Source organism: Lates calcarifer, linkage group LG23, assembly GCF_001640805.2.
Source record: "Lates calcarifer isolate ASB-BC8 linkage group LG23, TLL_Latcal_v3, whole genome shotgun sequence".
Lineage (NCBI taxonomy): Eukaryota > Metazoa > Chordata > Actinopteri > Centropomidae > Lates > Lates calcarifer.
The window spans coordinates 4,325,905-4,341,220 of NC_066855.1; the positions used below are offsets into that span (position 1 = coordinate 4,325,905).

Consider the following 15,316-nt stretch of genomic DNA (forward strand, 5'->3'; position numbering starts at 1 on the left):
GCAGAGCTGGATCAGGTTTTCTGAAAATGTTTATGGGCGAGTAATTAAGCTTCTTTTTATTGTTTCTAAGAAACAATGAATGAGTTTATCTGGGATGAAGTGCAGTTGTGACGGGCCAGGAACAACTTGCCTCTGAGACTGCAGAGAAATGGCAGCACAGCACGCATTTAAAATGCATGCATGTGTGCACAAGTGCGTGTGTGCATGTGTGTGTAGCTCTGGCGACTGCTCAGGCACACACAGGCGCACACACAGCACACACACACACACACACACAGATGGCAGAGGAATTTAGCCGAGGCTTTGATATGCAGATTGGATGCTGGCTTGTCATTTCTGCTGGCTGCAACACTGTGTTATCGTTCCTTCAGCACAACATTAGAGCTGATAACATTTACCTGAAGGGGGCAGTTGACTGATAATATCGTCAAGACATTTCCACCCCTAGAAGGCCTGAACGAGAATTTGCCGTAGCAGTATCACTGCAAAGCGGTGCCCATATGCACAGGCATGCACATGAGTACAAAAACACACACTCACACAAAGACAAGAAATATGACCACTTTCTGTCTCCTAGGCAACTACAGTGTGAGTACTGTGACAGTTTGGAGAGCCGCATGTCGAAAGTCTTCAGAGGTGGCAGTAAGACTTTGACACTCGCACACACACACATACACACACACACTTACGCACACACACTGAGATCTCGACTGCAGCGACAGCCGTGCAGGCTGAGGAAGTTGTGAGATGAATGGTTGCTGATGTTGAGTTTTTAAAAAGTGTTGAAGAAACAGAAGAAAAACACTGGATGCTGGCATCTGACATGTCAAACTTAACGATTATGCTAATCAACTACACTGATTAAAAATGGCACTGTGCGTTACAATATATTACCGGGGAAAACACTACTGGCTTACTAATATCTACTTTCTGCATAAATCATGACGGCTGATTACTGTAGATGGCAGAGTGCCAACAGTACATTAACAGATTATTACAGGGAGCTACTTGCTCATGTGCAGCTCCTGTCCCCAATAGACCATAGATTAGTTACATAAGCTTCTGTTACTGAGTCCTCATGGCATGTTTTTCTATAGTATGGTGGGTCATAGGTCTGCACTGCTTATTGTCCTTTACCATGACAACTTCAACCCCATACTAAGAGATTATTATCAGACTGGGCCTGTTTAGCCTTTATTTTTAATTATCAGGGTATCTGACAGCATCTGCGACATAAAATTCACTTCACACAGGAGGCAAAAAGGGGTTATTTTTGAGAGAAATGTGTTTCTCATGTAAGGAAAAGGGGCATTTTGTAGTCTTAATAACCCCTGATGTGAGCTAAAAAGTGTTTCCATGTAGGCCATTCTCTAACCAATGTGCACTGGAAATCGCACAATTTATCCATAAAACGTCTTTCTCTTTTTAAAGAAAACATACACATGCTTGTTTTGGGCCTTGACCCCCTGCTTGAATAAGAGGCAATTATTTTTTGGTATCAGACAACCTTGTCCAATATTGATCATTTCAGCTGTGCTGCTTTCTGCCAAACATGTATAAAAATTAGCAGTTTAACAATTTTCAGCACATTTACACACAATGTGAACCTGGCAAAATGCACTCTTTGTCTCACAGATTACATCTATTTTCCTAACAATTTTCTAACATGGAAGTCATTTTAGCATCCCCCTGCCACCCCCAACGCTCTGCTAGTGTGCCTTTTTCCTCTTTTCACCAGTTCATCAGGGGATGAATACAGGTATATTAGCTTGGCATCCAGCATCAGTAAGTATTATATGTCGGAGGTTTGGTTGCATCTGGGTGGATTTCACTGTTTTTGTATCATCATTTTCCTCTTCATCTCTCTCTATTTGCTAGGAGACAGGCTAACACACACAGGAGAAAACAGTGCAGCTGTGCTCTACATGATCCCAGTGTACCAGTGGCCTGTACTGTGTCACAGTCTCTGCAGAGAGGACAGTAAAGGGGTCAGATTACTAAGCCTGAGGGCTCCATTTGATCATATGTATCACTCTGCTGCACACTGAAATATATGTTCAGCTACTGCAAATTTCATCTACAGTATGTGTTAACTGATGTCTTTGTGCACTGTCCTACGTGTGCTTGTGTGAGTATTTCTTTTAAACCGAGCACTTGAACACATTTTTTTTTCTTCCTGTAAACACTTTAATTTCTGCTTCAGCACAAACTGTACAGCGGACAATAATACCCTGGTGGAACAATTATAGCATAAGAGGAAACAGTCAAAACATTAGGCAGAGAGCAGTGCTGCTAAATCACACATCTCACAGTGGTTGTAATTTCAGGTTAATTATTCAACAGTTTTCTCCTTCTCCAAACAGAACTGGTGGTACTGCAGAAATGAATCGAACAGAGATATTTCCTGAGGTCAGTCGGTACTTTTAAGGCAATTATAGTTTTCTGCTATTATTCACAATCCCAGAGTGGTCTGTTTAAGATGTGGAACATGTGAGCACCATATTGCATTTGCAGCCCAGGTAGACTCGTATTCTGATTATGAGAAAGTTGAATGTGATAGCTGGGAGATGTCTATGATCGCCGAGATGCAAAGGTACAGAAGTTAATATAATATGTTCTGTTTTTTTTTCATTACATTATGAACGTTGTTTATTTGGACACAAAGGGATGTAATGTGTTTGCAATGTGTGCATGTATAAAAACTGCTTCTATCAGATATAACCTTTACTTGAATTAAAAGCATGTAATTCATGCAAATACATTCACTCTGGGTTTCAGCTGATGTGCTACCTATTGTATGCCGGAAGCGTGTACAGTATAGGGTTTAATTACTATATGTACTGCATATATCGAATTATTCTTGTGATAGAGTCTAAATGGTTTATGTCATGGTTCATTGCAGCTGCACCATTTCCAGATAGAGGGCCAGCAGTTTGAGGGTTAACATGGTACTTAGTTTCTAGCCCCCTCTCCCCGAAGCTCTGCCACTGTGCTGCTGTGAATTTCCTCTATTTCCAAACAGAGCTGCACTCATCATCTGTGCTCTGAATGACTTGTCCTGAGGCGGTTCATCCCTTTATTTCCTGACTCAAAGTCAAAGCACAGGCACAGAAGACCTTGCGAATACAATATCACACAGTAAACAAGCGCACATGGACACACGCTGACAAAACAAGCAACTGAATGGGCAAAATATATATAAAAAATGAGGGAGAAAACGGAGGCTTGTCCACCGAGAAGTTTGTTTGACATCCCTTTTGTTTGGTAACACACAGGAACAATGCCTGAATTGTACTTTTTTTTTTTTTTTTTTTTTTTTTTAAATCAGGCTCGCAGTGTTTAGTGTTTGCCTCGTTCGAAGACAAATCTTGGCAGCTTTAAGCAAAGGATAATAAGGGTTTTTGTTAAAACATGCCCACCCTGTCTTCAGACAAAGCTCTCTCAAATTTATTCTTTCACCCCCCACAGCTGATGCAGCTTGATGATACAACATCAACTCTTATACGCAGCCAATTTCCCACTAATATTTCACATTTAATTCAGACATTTCCTCCAGGCTGTTATTTGTGCTGCTGTCAATATGTTATTGACACAAACGAGGTGACATTACTCGGCTCCCGTCTCTTGTCTCCCCAATGTGTCAATCAAAAATAACTCATGGACCTGTCGTGGCACTGATATAGATCGCTTGGCAGGGAGGGGCAGCGGAAAGAGCAGATATCTCTTCTAGGAATACTCAGATTGATTTGCATGAGACTGAGCCAACAGTCGTCTTGATTGACAAGTGATACAATTAAGTGGAAGCGAGAAGAAACGGAAAACCATCATTATATCAATCATCAGTCCTTCCCCCGCCTTCCTTTGTCGATCATCTGCGCCCGTCATCTAATGGGCTTTGTGTGCTCTGAAACTAATTTCACTGCAAATATTACAATCATAGCTTCCACAGTTCACAACAGCACAAAGCCATGATGGCGCAGAGATAAAAAAGAAAGAAAGAAAGAAAGAAAGACAAGAGGATACAAAGACAAACAGAAAATAAAAGATTGTTTTCACTGCCAAGACATTCAAGTTCAAAGAGCTCAGTAAAGTACAATGCTACAACTGGGATTCAAACATACCATACAGCAAGGTCTATTTCTGTACACAAAGGTACTTGTAACAAAGGTCCCCTGTGGTCTTTAAGGTATTACATGCACACCTTTTTATTTGCACTAAAAGGTACATGGACATTCCTGACAGCAAAAGGCACATTATATGTATTAGTATGATTTGAACTTGAAAGTTAGCTTTAGAAAGTACAAAATGTTTTGCTGCTGGAGTGGTCCTCCCAGAGGAACCAAGCCTTTTCAAAGAGAACACTTGTTTTTCTACAGGGCTACAGGGCTACAGAGCGCTGCCATAGGCTACTGCCCCAGACTCAAGCTGTAGTCATTTTTTTTTAGGGGTGATGGTCACAATGCTCATAATTAGTGACCGTTTTCACTACGCAGCATCAAGTTATTCAACATCAATTATGACTGAGAAGGACTTCCAGCATGATCAATCAAAAAGTCAAAGGTTATCGTTCTCTCTGCGCACTCACAGTGATGTTGAGCTTCATGAGTAGCAAGCGAGTCCTTGGTGGACTTTTTCCCCAGAGTTTTACCTGTCAGGCAATATTGCATTGCCCTGTGATTAGTGGAGATACACAACCTGACAGGAATTAAATAAATATACATGAGTATTTTCTGAATGCTCTATCAGTGTCCCTCAAGTTTTTATGTTACTAATTTTTCGTATTCATATCGATAATCTATCATCTATCTGCCAGAAGTTAATATTCAAATGATCGTTTGTATTTGTTCATCTTCTTCTTTGCATTATTTGAGGTAGCCATGGTCCATGTGATCTATATATGAAAAATCTACACACATATTTGGAAAATGCTGCAAACTTGACAGCGTGCAATGTTTGTTTATGAGAACAAAAGAAGAAATTATGGCAGTGCCACAATTCATGGATATTTCAGTCCTGGCCACAGGCATAACAGGATGCATAGGATGACGAAGATGATAATTGAGCTTAGTCATCAAACTGAGTGTTATTCAGGTTACAACGTTTTCATCTGTCTATTCATGCGACACAGGGCTGGGATTCAAATGGGATTTTCAGTGCCATCCCATGAAGCCTCTCTGATCTCACATGGCCCGTAGTCTTAACAAATATTGCATAAATATAAGCCTCGAGATAGATTAGACGTGTTAAGACTGGGTTTATTCCATGTCTGGAAAACTGGACCGCAGACAGCAGTTCAGTGGGCTGATTCATCTATGTTACATCATAGGGGACAGGTACTGTGGGCCATTTTGTGGCGTCTCAAGACAGCAGAGGCTGGTTAAATCTCTGTCACCTAAACAGTGAAATCATGCTACGGTGTGTGTTGCTTTCCAGACACATAAAGAGGAACCCTGCCACCAGAAAACAGAGGCACTGACTGTAGCATCAGATCACTCTCTCTCTCGCTGAAGAAAAAAGAAAAAGACAAAGAGAGAATACCTAAAGAATCAATACAGCAAGCCTGTTAATGGATTTCTGCATCTGTGCTGTTTGGTAAAGAACGTGTGGGAAAGAAAAACAAACAGCGGACAGAGTTGCAGAGACAGAGGCAGAATGATGGAGAATACTAAGAATGAGAAAAAGACAGAGGGGCCAATAACCTGATAGAGCAGAGGAGGAGCGAGAGAGCAGGTTTCCACAGATATGGATGGTTGGAGGGTCGATCGTTACCCAGACACCGCATGCCTGCATGCCTGCCTGCCTGCCTGCCTGCCTGCCTTCGCTGCCTGATTGCCTGGCACACATTTGCATCAGAGTTGAGAGGAGCCGAGCTGAAGAGCACAGCCGGAGAAGTCTTTGATCTCTCAGCCCCTGTCTCTTTGATGCACCATGTGGAAACACACCAGCAGATTTGGGAACGAGGAGATGATGTTGGGTGTTAAGTGGATGTGAGTGTGTGTGTGTGTGTGTGTGAATGTTGCCATGTGTGCATGCGTGATCTCTGTGCGGGAAATGATGTATAAAGCAGGAATGACTGTGCAAATCTGTCAAGACCTTGATTGCAGTCCAAATGAGCACACACACTCATGCCAGCATGGGTTGCCCTATTTTGTTAAAGTCAAGTGCATTCAAGCAAGAGGGAATGAAAAAGCCCCCCCACCCCACCCCGCCCCCGCTCTTGCCGCTTTTTTAGGATTATCAACCATCATGGCGGGTCTGACAACCACAACTGTCAAGCAACAGATTTACATCCAACCCCATCACCCCGCGCTTTTCTCTAAAAAATGTCATTTCACATTTCCATCTGGGTTCAAATTCGAGGCAGTGCACCGAGATAATCTGTGGATTTTGACTCTGTACGTGTATTGACAACCCCCCAGCCCCACCCCCCCATCTTCTCCACTCCTTGCCCCTTCACCTCTCCTCCCTCCTCTCTTGCACTCCACACCTCTCCCATCCTTTTCCCTCCTCTCACCTCATTCTCATCTCCCCCTCTCCCCGGCCTGTCAGGATGATTTCAGGCTTGTTGCGTCTGGCCTGACTTGGTGTGGTACGACTGAAGCAGTAATTACAACAGTCTCTGAATAGCTCTTCCTCCCACGGAAAACCTCGCTACCTATCATCCACAGGCTTAACCCTGCTCTCCATGCTGACATGCAGGGGCCAGACAACAGCCTGTGTAGAAAACCATTAACCCACAATTAAATTACAATCACCATAACAAAAGACGGGTGACATTTAAAATCCACCAATCGAGAGGGGATTAGGAGCAAAGAGCACTTCTCTTGGGATGTGTTATCTTCTAAATATGACAGTGTGGATAAAGAGAAAGTGAATTAATCAAATATAGCACAGTGTCTACCAGTGGGGCAGTTTCTACCACTGGGTAGACTTATCTCCTCCGCACTGTTAAGCCAAGGTGTATTACAGGGTGTGCAGGGGTAAGCTTATGCAGAAAAGGAAAGGAAAGTGTTGCTTTCGCTGCTCCTCACCTCTTAATGTGAGACACTAATGATACGCTCTAGTTGACTGGCTGGATGTTCTGATATCACAGCTGGAATAGGATTCAGAAGTAAATGTCTGGCACCATTACAGAGAGCTGAGAAACCTCATCCTGAGAGGGACACGAATGTAGGTTCACAGTAATCCAATAAATGTTGAGACATTTAACTCAGAATCACAAATATCAACATCATGGTGACAAATACTTAACATTAAATAATTATGACCTGCAATTATCAGCAACAGTACAGGTTAAAGTCTGAAAAAGTCAAGTTTGGACCACAACAGCTGTAGGACGAGGAGTCAGCTTCTGTTCGCAAGCACGCAAATCATGTCCTGACTACAAGACGATGACATTTAGCTGACTAGAAGGTTTGATATGATCAAAACACTGAAACCTGATCAGATGAATCGGTCATAAAATGACACAGCTAACGTTGCCTGAGGGCTGAGGACCTCCAACATGGCCACTAAAAGATGTGATGAGTCACCTGAAAGCCCTACGAGGTGAAATGCCTATTCAACATTTGGCTCTGACACAGCAGAATGATGTCGGCCTTCAATCGAATATCAAGGTTGCGCTGAAATGAAAGCAATTTGATATAGCCAGAGAGGAGAATGAGGAAATGAGATTGATGCTGTGAGGAGAATGAGTAGGTGGTGGGATGCGAAAAGGAAGTCAGTCGAGGTAGAAAGCTGAACGGTCTGTGTTTTATGCTGAAACGGCACTCAAGGTTTAATGCCATACGAAAGAGATTGCTTTTTCTTAAAGATGGTGGACCTGACACAGACCACCCAGCCTGATCGAGCCAGCGAGATGAGAAGGCAGTTTAATCAGAGGAGCAACAGCGCTACAGGAAACTATTTATTGCAACACATGTGATGCACAAAATGTTTTTTCACTGAAAAGCAAAATAACTTACTTCATAGGTTTGAACAGAGCCTGACCGTAGTTCTGGAAGGTCATGATGAGCTTCAGCTGAGTGCCTCCAGACTTCATCGCTGCAGAAATCAAACAGACAACACTGCTATTAGCAATACATTTATATTTTAGTTTAAACCTCACATCATTTCTTCTTGTAACAAAAGAAATGAGCCATGACAATGTAGGCTAAGAGCTATTTTTGTGCTCTCAACAAATTTGTCTCGCTAGTTATTGGCTTTTTTGTAGTTAGTCTAGCTCACCTTAGAAAATCAAAATAGCCCATGCTGGAATTTCTTTAGGTAAGCTAATTAATTAGACCAATAACTGTTCTACAATGCCTCATGAATGTTACCAAAAAATAACACAAGTATCTGCCAGTATCTTGCAGCTTAGCTGACCTGTCCTGTAGCTCTGCCCACCACTTTGCTTTTTAACTTCCAAATGGAGTTCTGTTCTAAGAAAAAATATTTAACTGTCCTCCAGTCGCAACAAATGAACAAGATGATACACACATTGGGAAGAAATTATTGATTACAAAATGTCAGAAAAGTAGTGAAAATTGACTTTACAAAACAAAACAAAACAAGTTTCATCTAACCAGCAGTCCAAAATCTAAAAATGTTTAAATTAGCAACAATTTAAAATGAAGAACCGTCCAAATGCTGACAAGCTGGAAACAATGCAGATTACTTCCTGCTAATTCAGGACGTGTGATGATTAATTGTCAATCAACTGTACTCCATGTTCTTTTATTCATCTGTTTACTCAAAACTTTCTCCTACAAAAATACAAAACTGAAACACAGCTCCAAAACACAACACACATGTTAGCATGCCAACGATGTAAAAGGCTAATCTGCTCGTAAAGTAACAAACAAGCAGACAACTTCCTCTGTATACTAACCAACCAGTCGTCATTAAGTATTCTACAATCAAAATATCAAGCTAATTGAACGTATTTAAACTGCTGCCAATAAATTTTCTGTTGATAAGCGTCTAATCGTTAGTTATTGATTGTTCAGTGCTTACAGACTGTGAGAGTCTATGAGGGGGAAAAACAGCAGAGGTAAGAGACTAACCATAAATCCATGCACATATGATAAAATGGGATTATACTGTGTTCATATTAACCCGTGCTGTACTGTAACACTGACTGACACTGATTTTAGGGGCGCGTCTGTGGCACACCTGCGGCCTGAAGCTTAGATTTCCTCATGTAAGTGAAGTGCACTGTGCAAGCTTGGATTCGTGAGCAGATGCGTGTTTGTGTGTCTATATGTGTGTGTACTTGTGCTCTGGAAAGACTGAGTGCTGATGTCACAGTGTTTGTTTGATGGGAAGAGAGACGGAGGGGGTGAAGGACAGTCAGTACTCACCCAACGCTCTCTGTTCCTCTGCTGTTGACTCTCTCTGTGTATTCTCTGGAGGGCCTATCTTTCTCTCTCTCTCTCTCTCTCTCTCTCTGTCTTTTTTTGTGTCTCTATTCATCCCTCTGTCCTTCATGTTTTCTCCCTTTTTGAACACAGTAATGCCATCTAAAGGCACTCGTGGGACTGGGCTCAGTGCTGGGACGAGGACTATACACAGCTGAAACTATCTGAAATTCGCAAAAAAAAAAAAGAAAAAAGAAAAAAAGAAAAAGAGCAGAGCAGCCACCATGCCTGCTATTTCTTCAACTGATCGATTCGAAATTGTGTTTTGGTGGCCTTTTGCCAAAGAACAACCCTCTCAATCAATTCTCTCATTAATTTCTACATATGGGAATCACGAGGACAAGCGAAATGTTTACAGAGAAAAAAATTACAAGTGGAAAGATCAATGTCCGTCTGACCTCACCTGCTGCTGCGTGAGGTTGTGTGTGTTTATGTGGAGGTTTGGAGACATTTTAAATAAAGGCAAATCTAACTGTAATTGCTGGGAGCTCATGCATGCAGGGCAACTGTGTACAAGGACCATGAAAATAACATTTCATTTCAACCTCCACTCACAGTAAGTAAACCATATTTGTCAAGACTTCAAGCTGCAAAAAACGTTTACCCCTGTCTCTTTTTGGGCTGTGCACTGCAACCATCATAATTAAAGACTTTTACTATCATCTGTAATAACATTTTTTCATATCTGCTTCTTTTGCACGCTATGTCCTCATTGATGAATATTGCTCAAAAGAGGTTATAGTGCATAATACATCCAAGCCGTCCTATCCTTAAGTTTAGATAATAACCGACTGCTGTTGGTTTCTATTGGTATTCTGCCCCAGGCCTGTGTTAAGGCTCTGTAATTACTGAGCCACCATGTATTTAGCTGGCTAGAGACGCTGAGAACTGCTTCCTCTATCCACCCAGGCCGAGAGTTGAGAACGCAAGAGGGAGAAAATCTGGGAAAATTAGAGAACATCTTGAGCAGAAAGACAGAAAAGAAAGAGAGAATGTTTTCCCCTAGTGACCAGGCAGTAACAGTGCCAGTTTTATAAACAGTTAATCCCACTCCCAGATAAGTATTTAATCTTTGCTACAGGCCAGTTACAGTTTTGTCATTGGCAGATAAACCTGAAATCTGCAATCATTTTTCACAGCAAGAGTGAGACGGGAGACCTTGAGTCGACAAGCACTCTTGGAATGTGGGAACTGGACTGAGCCAAAAAGGAAGACAATCTCCCCAAAAGGAAGAAAAAGCAGAAATAGATTCCACAAAACTGCCCCAGGATGGATTATTCTCTCTGTCAGGTATCCACCTGCACATACGGCAGAGGCTTTGCGGCTTTCTTTAGAAAGCTTGATTTAGCTCGGGCTTGTCAATCAAATAAAAAAAAAAAAAGCCACAGCATTTGACTTGAATCAAACCGCAATGTACAGTAGCAGTGTGATTTGCATCGAGACCAGGTGTTCTCTCCGGCTTCATGTATTCTGCTTTGGCACTTTGTGAGGGATGCATGAGAGAAGACTGCTGTGTTTTATTATTCCTTCAGCCTTGTAAAGCAGGAGCGTGCAGGCTGATCAGATTCAGCGCTGTCGTACCGATAGCCCGCAGCTGACTTCCATTTTCGTGCATACCTGTGTGTGTGTTGAAGAATGTGTTCGTGTCATCAGTGTCTGTGGCAGCGAGGAGCATGCTTGTCCGTCACTCTGCAGCCCCTCCTCCTCTCACTCTTTACGGTAGACCCAGTCCCTGCAGGCTGGAGGCACACATTCCCCCTTGGCTTGCCGTTAAGACTGACACTCCCTGTTGCCAGATTGGCCTGGTTTCCACCCAGCTGGGCTACGTCTTATTTGACTGGGCAGCTACAATGTGTATTGAGCAGCTTGCGATAATTTGGGCTACTTTTGTACCATTTACTCTGCCTAACAAAAACTTACAGACCCAGTACAGTGAATCAGCTCCTTTGCCTCTCCAGGTATTACAACTAACGGAACACTTCGTTCAGCAGCTCAATACGCAGTAACTGAAAACCAATAAAACCAAATGTCCTTTTCTCCTATTTAAATTATTACTCAGTTACACCATCCTAGCTCTATGGTAGAAAACTTGTAAAAGTTAATGTCTGTTCTTACAAATGACGACTTTTTACATTAAAAAAGATCATTTCTTTATCACCGTAACCCTGGGTTTCAGATTGCCTAATAAAACTAGCATAACAGAACTCTGATAGGAGTCACAAGACATATTGTATCAGGGAGAATCTCAAGGACTAAACGCCTTTTCAGCACAACCCTGACAATGTATGTGACATTGTTATTAAGCTAATATGTATAAATGCAGACGTTGGGGACCCATTTCAGATTTGTAAAAACATAAACCAAACAGTATTTTCCCATGTGGACATAAAAGATTTGACTGCTTTTTATGAAGATTTGGTGAGTTTGAACTTCGCATCATTCAAATCTGGCAACACTTCTGGTGCCGTTTCACATTCAGGAGATTGAACTTTGACCTCTCCACAGCACACACGGACACCTAGTGATTAGATAACCAAAATGGCACAGGTTTAATCCAAGAGCACAACCAATGTCTGCGTCCAACTGTAAGCAAGTGGCCAGTCAAAATGTCCTTGACCAAGAGACTGGACTCCTGAGTAGTGTGTCTATTATAGGTCACCAATGAGGTGGTGTTGATAGTAGTAAGGCGGGTGAATTATCTGACCTCCTGTTGGTGTCATATGGCAAGCAACCGCCAACAGGAGCACAAATTTGATCATCTTTATACGTCAGCAAACCTCAAAAATGTATGTCATGATGACTTGTCTGAGCCTAAAAGAAGTGGAAACTGTTTGAGTCACACCCCCCACCCCTCTGTTGTCTTTTCATGACTCACCAACGCTGGTGATCCTCTGGGTGACCAGGTCCTTCAGGAGGGCATCGATGACGGGGTTGTGTCTGGAGTACAGCTCGTATCGATTAATCCCAATGTGGAAGCGGAGCCAGTTGGGGTAGGAATCGGCCGTCAGCTCCCCTGTGGGGCTGAACTCATCTACGTTGCCTTCAGCATTCCTGGGAGAGGGGAGGAGGAGGAAGAGGGAGAGAAAGGGAGAGGATTTTCAGGTTTTTAAGCAACTAGTGACAGGTGTTGTGCAACAGCCCATAAGCACAGATGCGGAATCAGACTAATGTGATTGCATAGAACTAAACTATAAGCCCTTTCATGTGATGTTTTGATCATTAGACAAAGTATGAAATGTTTAATCATGGCCTTTGGTGCATTGGAGCTTTGAAATGCTTCAGGTTTGCTTTGACTGACTTTATAAAAAACACTTTACCATGCCTGATCCTCTGCTGCTTTGGGGTCAAATCTGATGTCTGTATTGACGTTGAACAGCGTGTCTTCGTCTGTCAAAGGCGGCAGGGATCTTTTGTATAAGGGGTGGTCATAGAGAGCCAACAACCTTGAACCCTTCGCCGGCACGTTCTTGGTCACCACGGCGTCCTGAATGAACGGTCTCTTCCTGTCACCGCGCAGCCCGTGGTGCTCCAGCCTCCTGAAAGCTTGCGCCTTGTCGCCTGTAACCGGGATCCTTTCCAGGGAGTGGGAGGAAACGTTCGAGCTGGGCTCGTTGCTGAAGTCCTGGAGGATCCGCAGGGTGTGCTTATTAGGCCAGCCCTGCTTCCCCCAGCTCTGAGGCTCCTCGCTCGGCGTGTGGGAGCAGGAGCAGCCGCTGTTGCCGTGCCTCTCCAGCTTTGGTAACAAGTCTATCATTATGTGCATCGAGCATGCAACGAGGAACACCATGAGGATCAGAACCCGGAATTTGCGCAGGAGGATCATCTTCATGGTCTCCCTTTTAAGCAGATGTGAGTATTTACTGCAAATGATCAGCACGCAGATAAACAAGCTGACTACATCGCTGATGATGTTTATTAGACTGGACGCCAATCTAATGAAATATACATTAAACACGTAGGACCCATCTTCACTTGCCGTCTTGAGTAAAGGATTCAGTGTTCAGCCTTTGTATTTTCAACATCAGAGTTCTGCTTTATTCGCGTCGGGGGTCCAGGCGAGATTTCAGAAGCGCAAAATCATCCGCAAGTGTCCAGGTAAAACAGGTCGAGTCGGTTCAGACCAGCGGTCGATATGCGCAAGCCACATCCTCTTCCACGCCGCCGCTCACCCCCTCTCCCGTCTACCACCAGATATTTCAGAGGGAACGCAGAGCAGCGGACAAGTGAGTAGGATCCAATACGCGGGGAAATTGATCCATTAAACGTGTGTGTCCAAGAGGTCCGAGTGCGCGCATCGGTCTCACCGTCCAAAGACCTCGATCCTGCTGAGGAAGGGGGGAGAGCAGCCGTGGATCAGCTGGGACGTCGGCCCCGGAAAAAAATGTACTACGGGAAGTGCAGCTCTTCACGTTTAAATGTTGTTTTTTGTAGGGGAAAGTCCCCGAAAAGTAGTCGACGTGTGTGCTCTGCTCATCCAACCTCAGCGATCCAGGACGCGTAAATTCTGTCACATCTGGTCCCGACTGTAATAACCCGAGGCGAGCCAGCGGAATAAATCGCACAGGTAACAGGAGACAAGAGATCCTCCCGCAGGGGCCAGGCAAACCTCTAGCAGGAGCGTAGCGGGGATAAGAGAATGCACCTCTTGTAGCATGTGTGAATCTGGGGTGGGTGTGTTAAATATGATGGTGAAGCCAAGGCTAGATCCTGCCTTTGCGCAGCGTCACCGTGCGCAGATTGGCTGAGAGGGAGAGAGAGAGAGGGATAGTGAGAGAGACACTGCGACCATGTGAAGCATATAACCGCTCGTCTGTGTTCCTCCTGGAATAAATCCTCCCTGCACATCCCGGCTGCGCAAGAAGAGGGCGTCTTTCCACTGGCCAATATTCAGTCAGCAACAAACCCGTGTGTGTGTGTGTGTGTTTTTTTTTCCGGAATTCATCCGCTGGAATCCCTCTGAAATGTCTCCTCCGAGACGACAGTCAATCCATCGATGATACATTAGACAGGCCTATTAGACCGCTCATCAGTCTGAGGATCCAGTTCCATCCTGCACTGCTGCCACTCAACAGCAATCGCATCTTCAATAATGTTTAAAGGCTGCATGAAATGAAAACCACAAAGCACCTTTCGGCGCTGCGCTCTGTGAAGGAAAGAAGAAAAGGAGCCATGCAGCAGGAAAATACACTGACTCCACGCTTTTCTGCTCCTTTGACCTCTAACCTGTTTACCACATGAAGCACATAAATTACCATGAAAGCAAACAGCAGCGCTGTCCAATATCCAGCCAGTGAACTAATGCTTATTTTTTATGGCTAATTGGTACAGCACTGTGGCTGCATCCATGCTTCCCAGTAGCTGTAAATAGGCAGCAGAGGCAGGGTAATAAACTGCTCGCATTTCATAGTATGGCATATATGCATGAGTAACTGATCACACTGTCTGTGATTACCTCCCTAGATTAGTTTATAATTAAAAAGAGCCCAGAGAGAGAGAAAGAAAGAGAGGGAGGGAGATGGTGTTGGCTGTTGTGCCAACACAGAGCAGATTCACGAGAGAGAGAAGTGGAGATGGTTTAAGATAGGCTCTATGGAGGGATTTACCCAGTGGAACAAAACATTAGTTGTGAATGTTAATGAAGCTGATACAGACACAAAATTAAAACAGCAGCGTAGAGATCTTTGATAATCCGAGGCTCTGAATTGTGTGTGTGTGTGTGTGTGTGTGGTGCAGAGAGCAGCAGGTGATTGGTTTATTCCAGTGAAGAGCATCAGGTGTCAAGCTGTCTATTGTGTCAGACATACGGGAGAGACTGTTGTATTTCTACTCAATGAAGTTTTTCCCCCTAAATTACCGTGTAATGGAAGGTTTACGAATGTGACATTTCAGGGGCCCTTTAACAGTGACTAATTCCCAAC

The 15,316-nt window shown here is 43.5% G+C and overlaps 1 protein-coding gene across 1 annotated transcript in view; it reads right to left on the reverse strand.

Moving 5' to 3' along the window:
- The window catches only part of fam20cb (FAM20C golgi associated secretory pathway kinase b), a 48,505-nt gene extending 33,835 nt beyond the window's left edge, over positions 1 to 14,670 (reverse strand). The window contains exons 1-3 of the mRNA XM_018694029.2: positions 12,716 to 14,670; positions 12,274 to 12,449; positions 7,965 to 8,043 (exon numbers count right to left, since the gene is read on the reverse strand). Of these exons, the coding sequence (XP_018549545.1) occupies positions 7,965 to 8,043; positions 12,274 to 12,449; positions 12,716 to 13,227 (767 nt within the window). The 5' untranslated portion in view covers positions 13,228 to 14,670. The remainder of the gene's footprint in view (positions 1 to 7,964; positions 8,044 to 12,273; positions 12,450 to 12,715) is intronic.
- Positions 14,671 to 15,316: the final 646 nt, after the last annotated feature.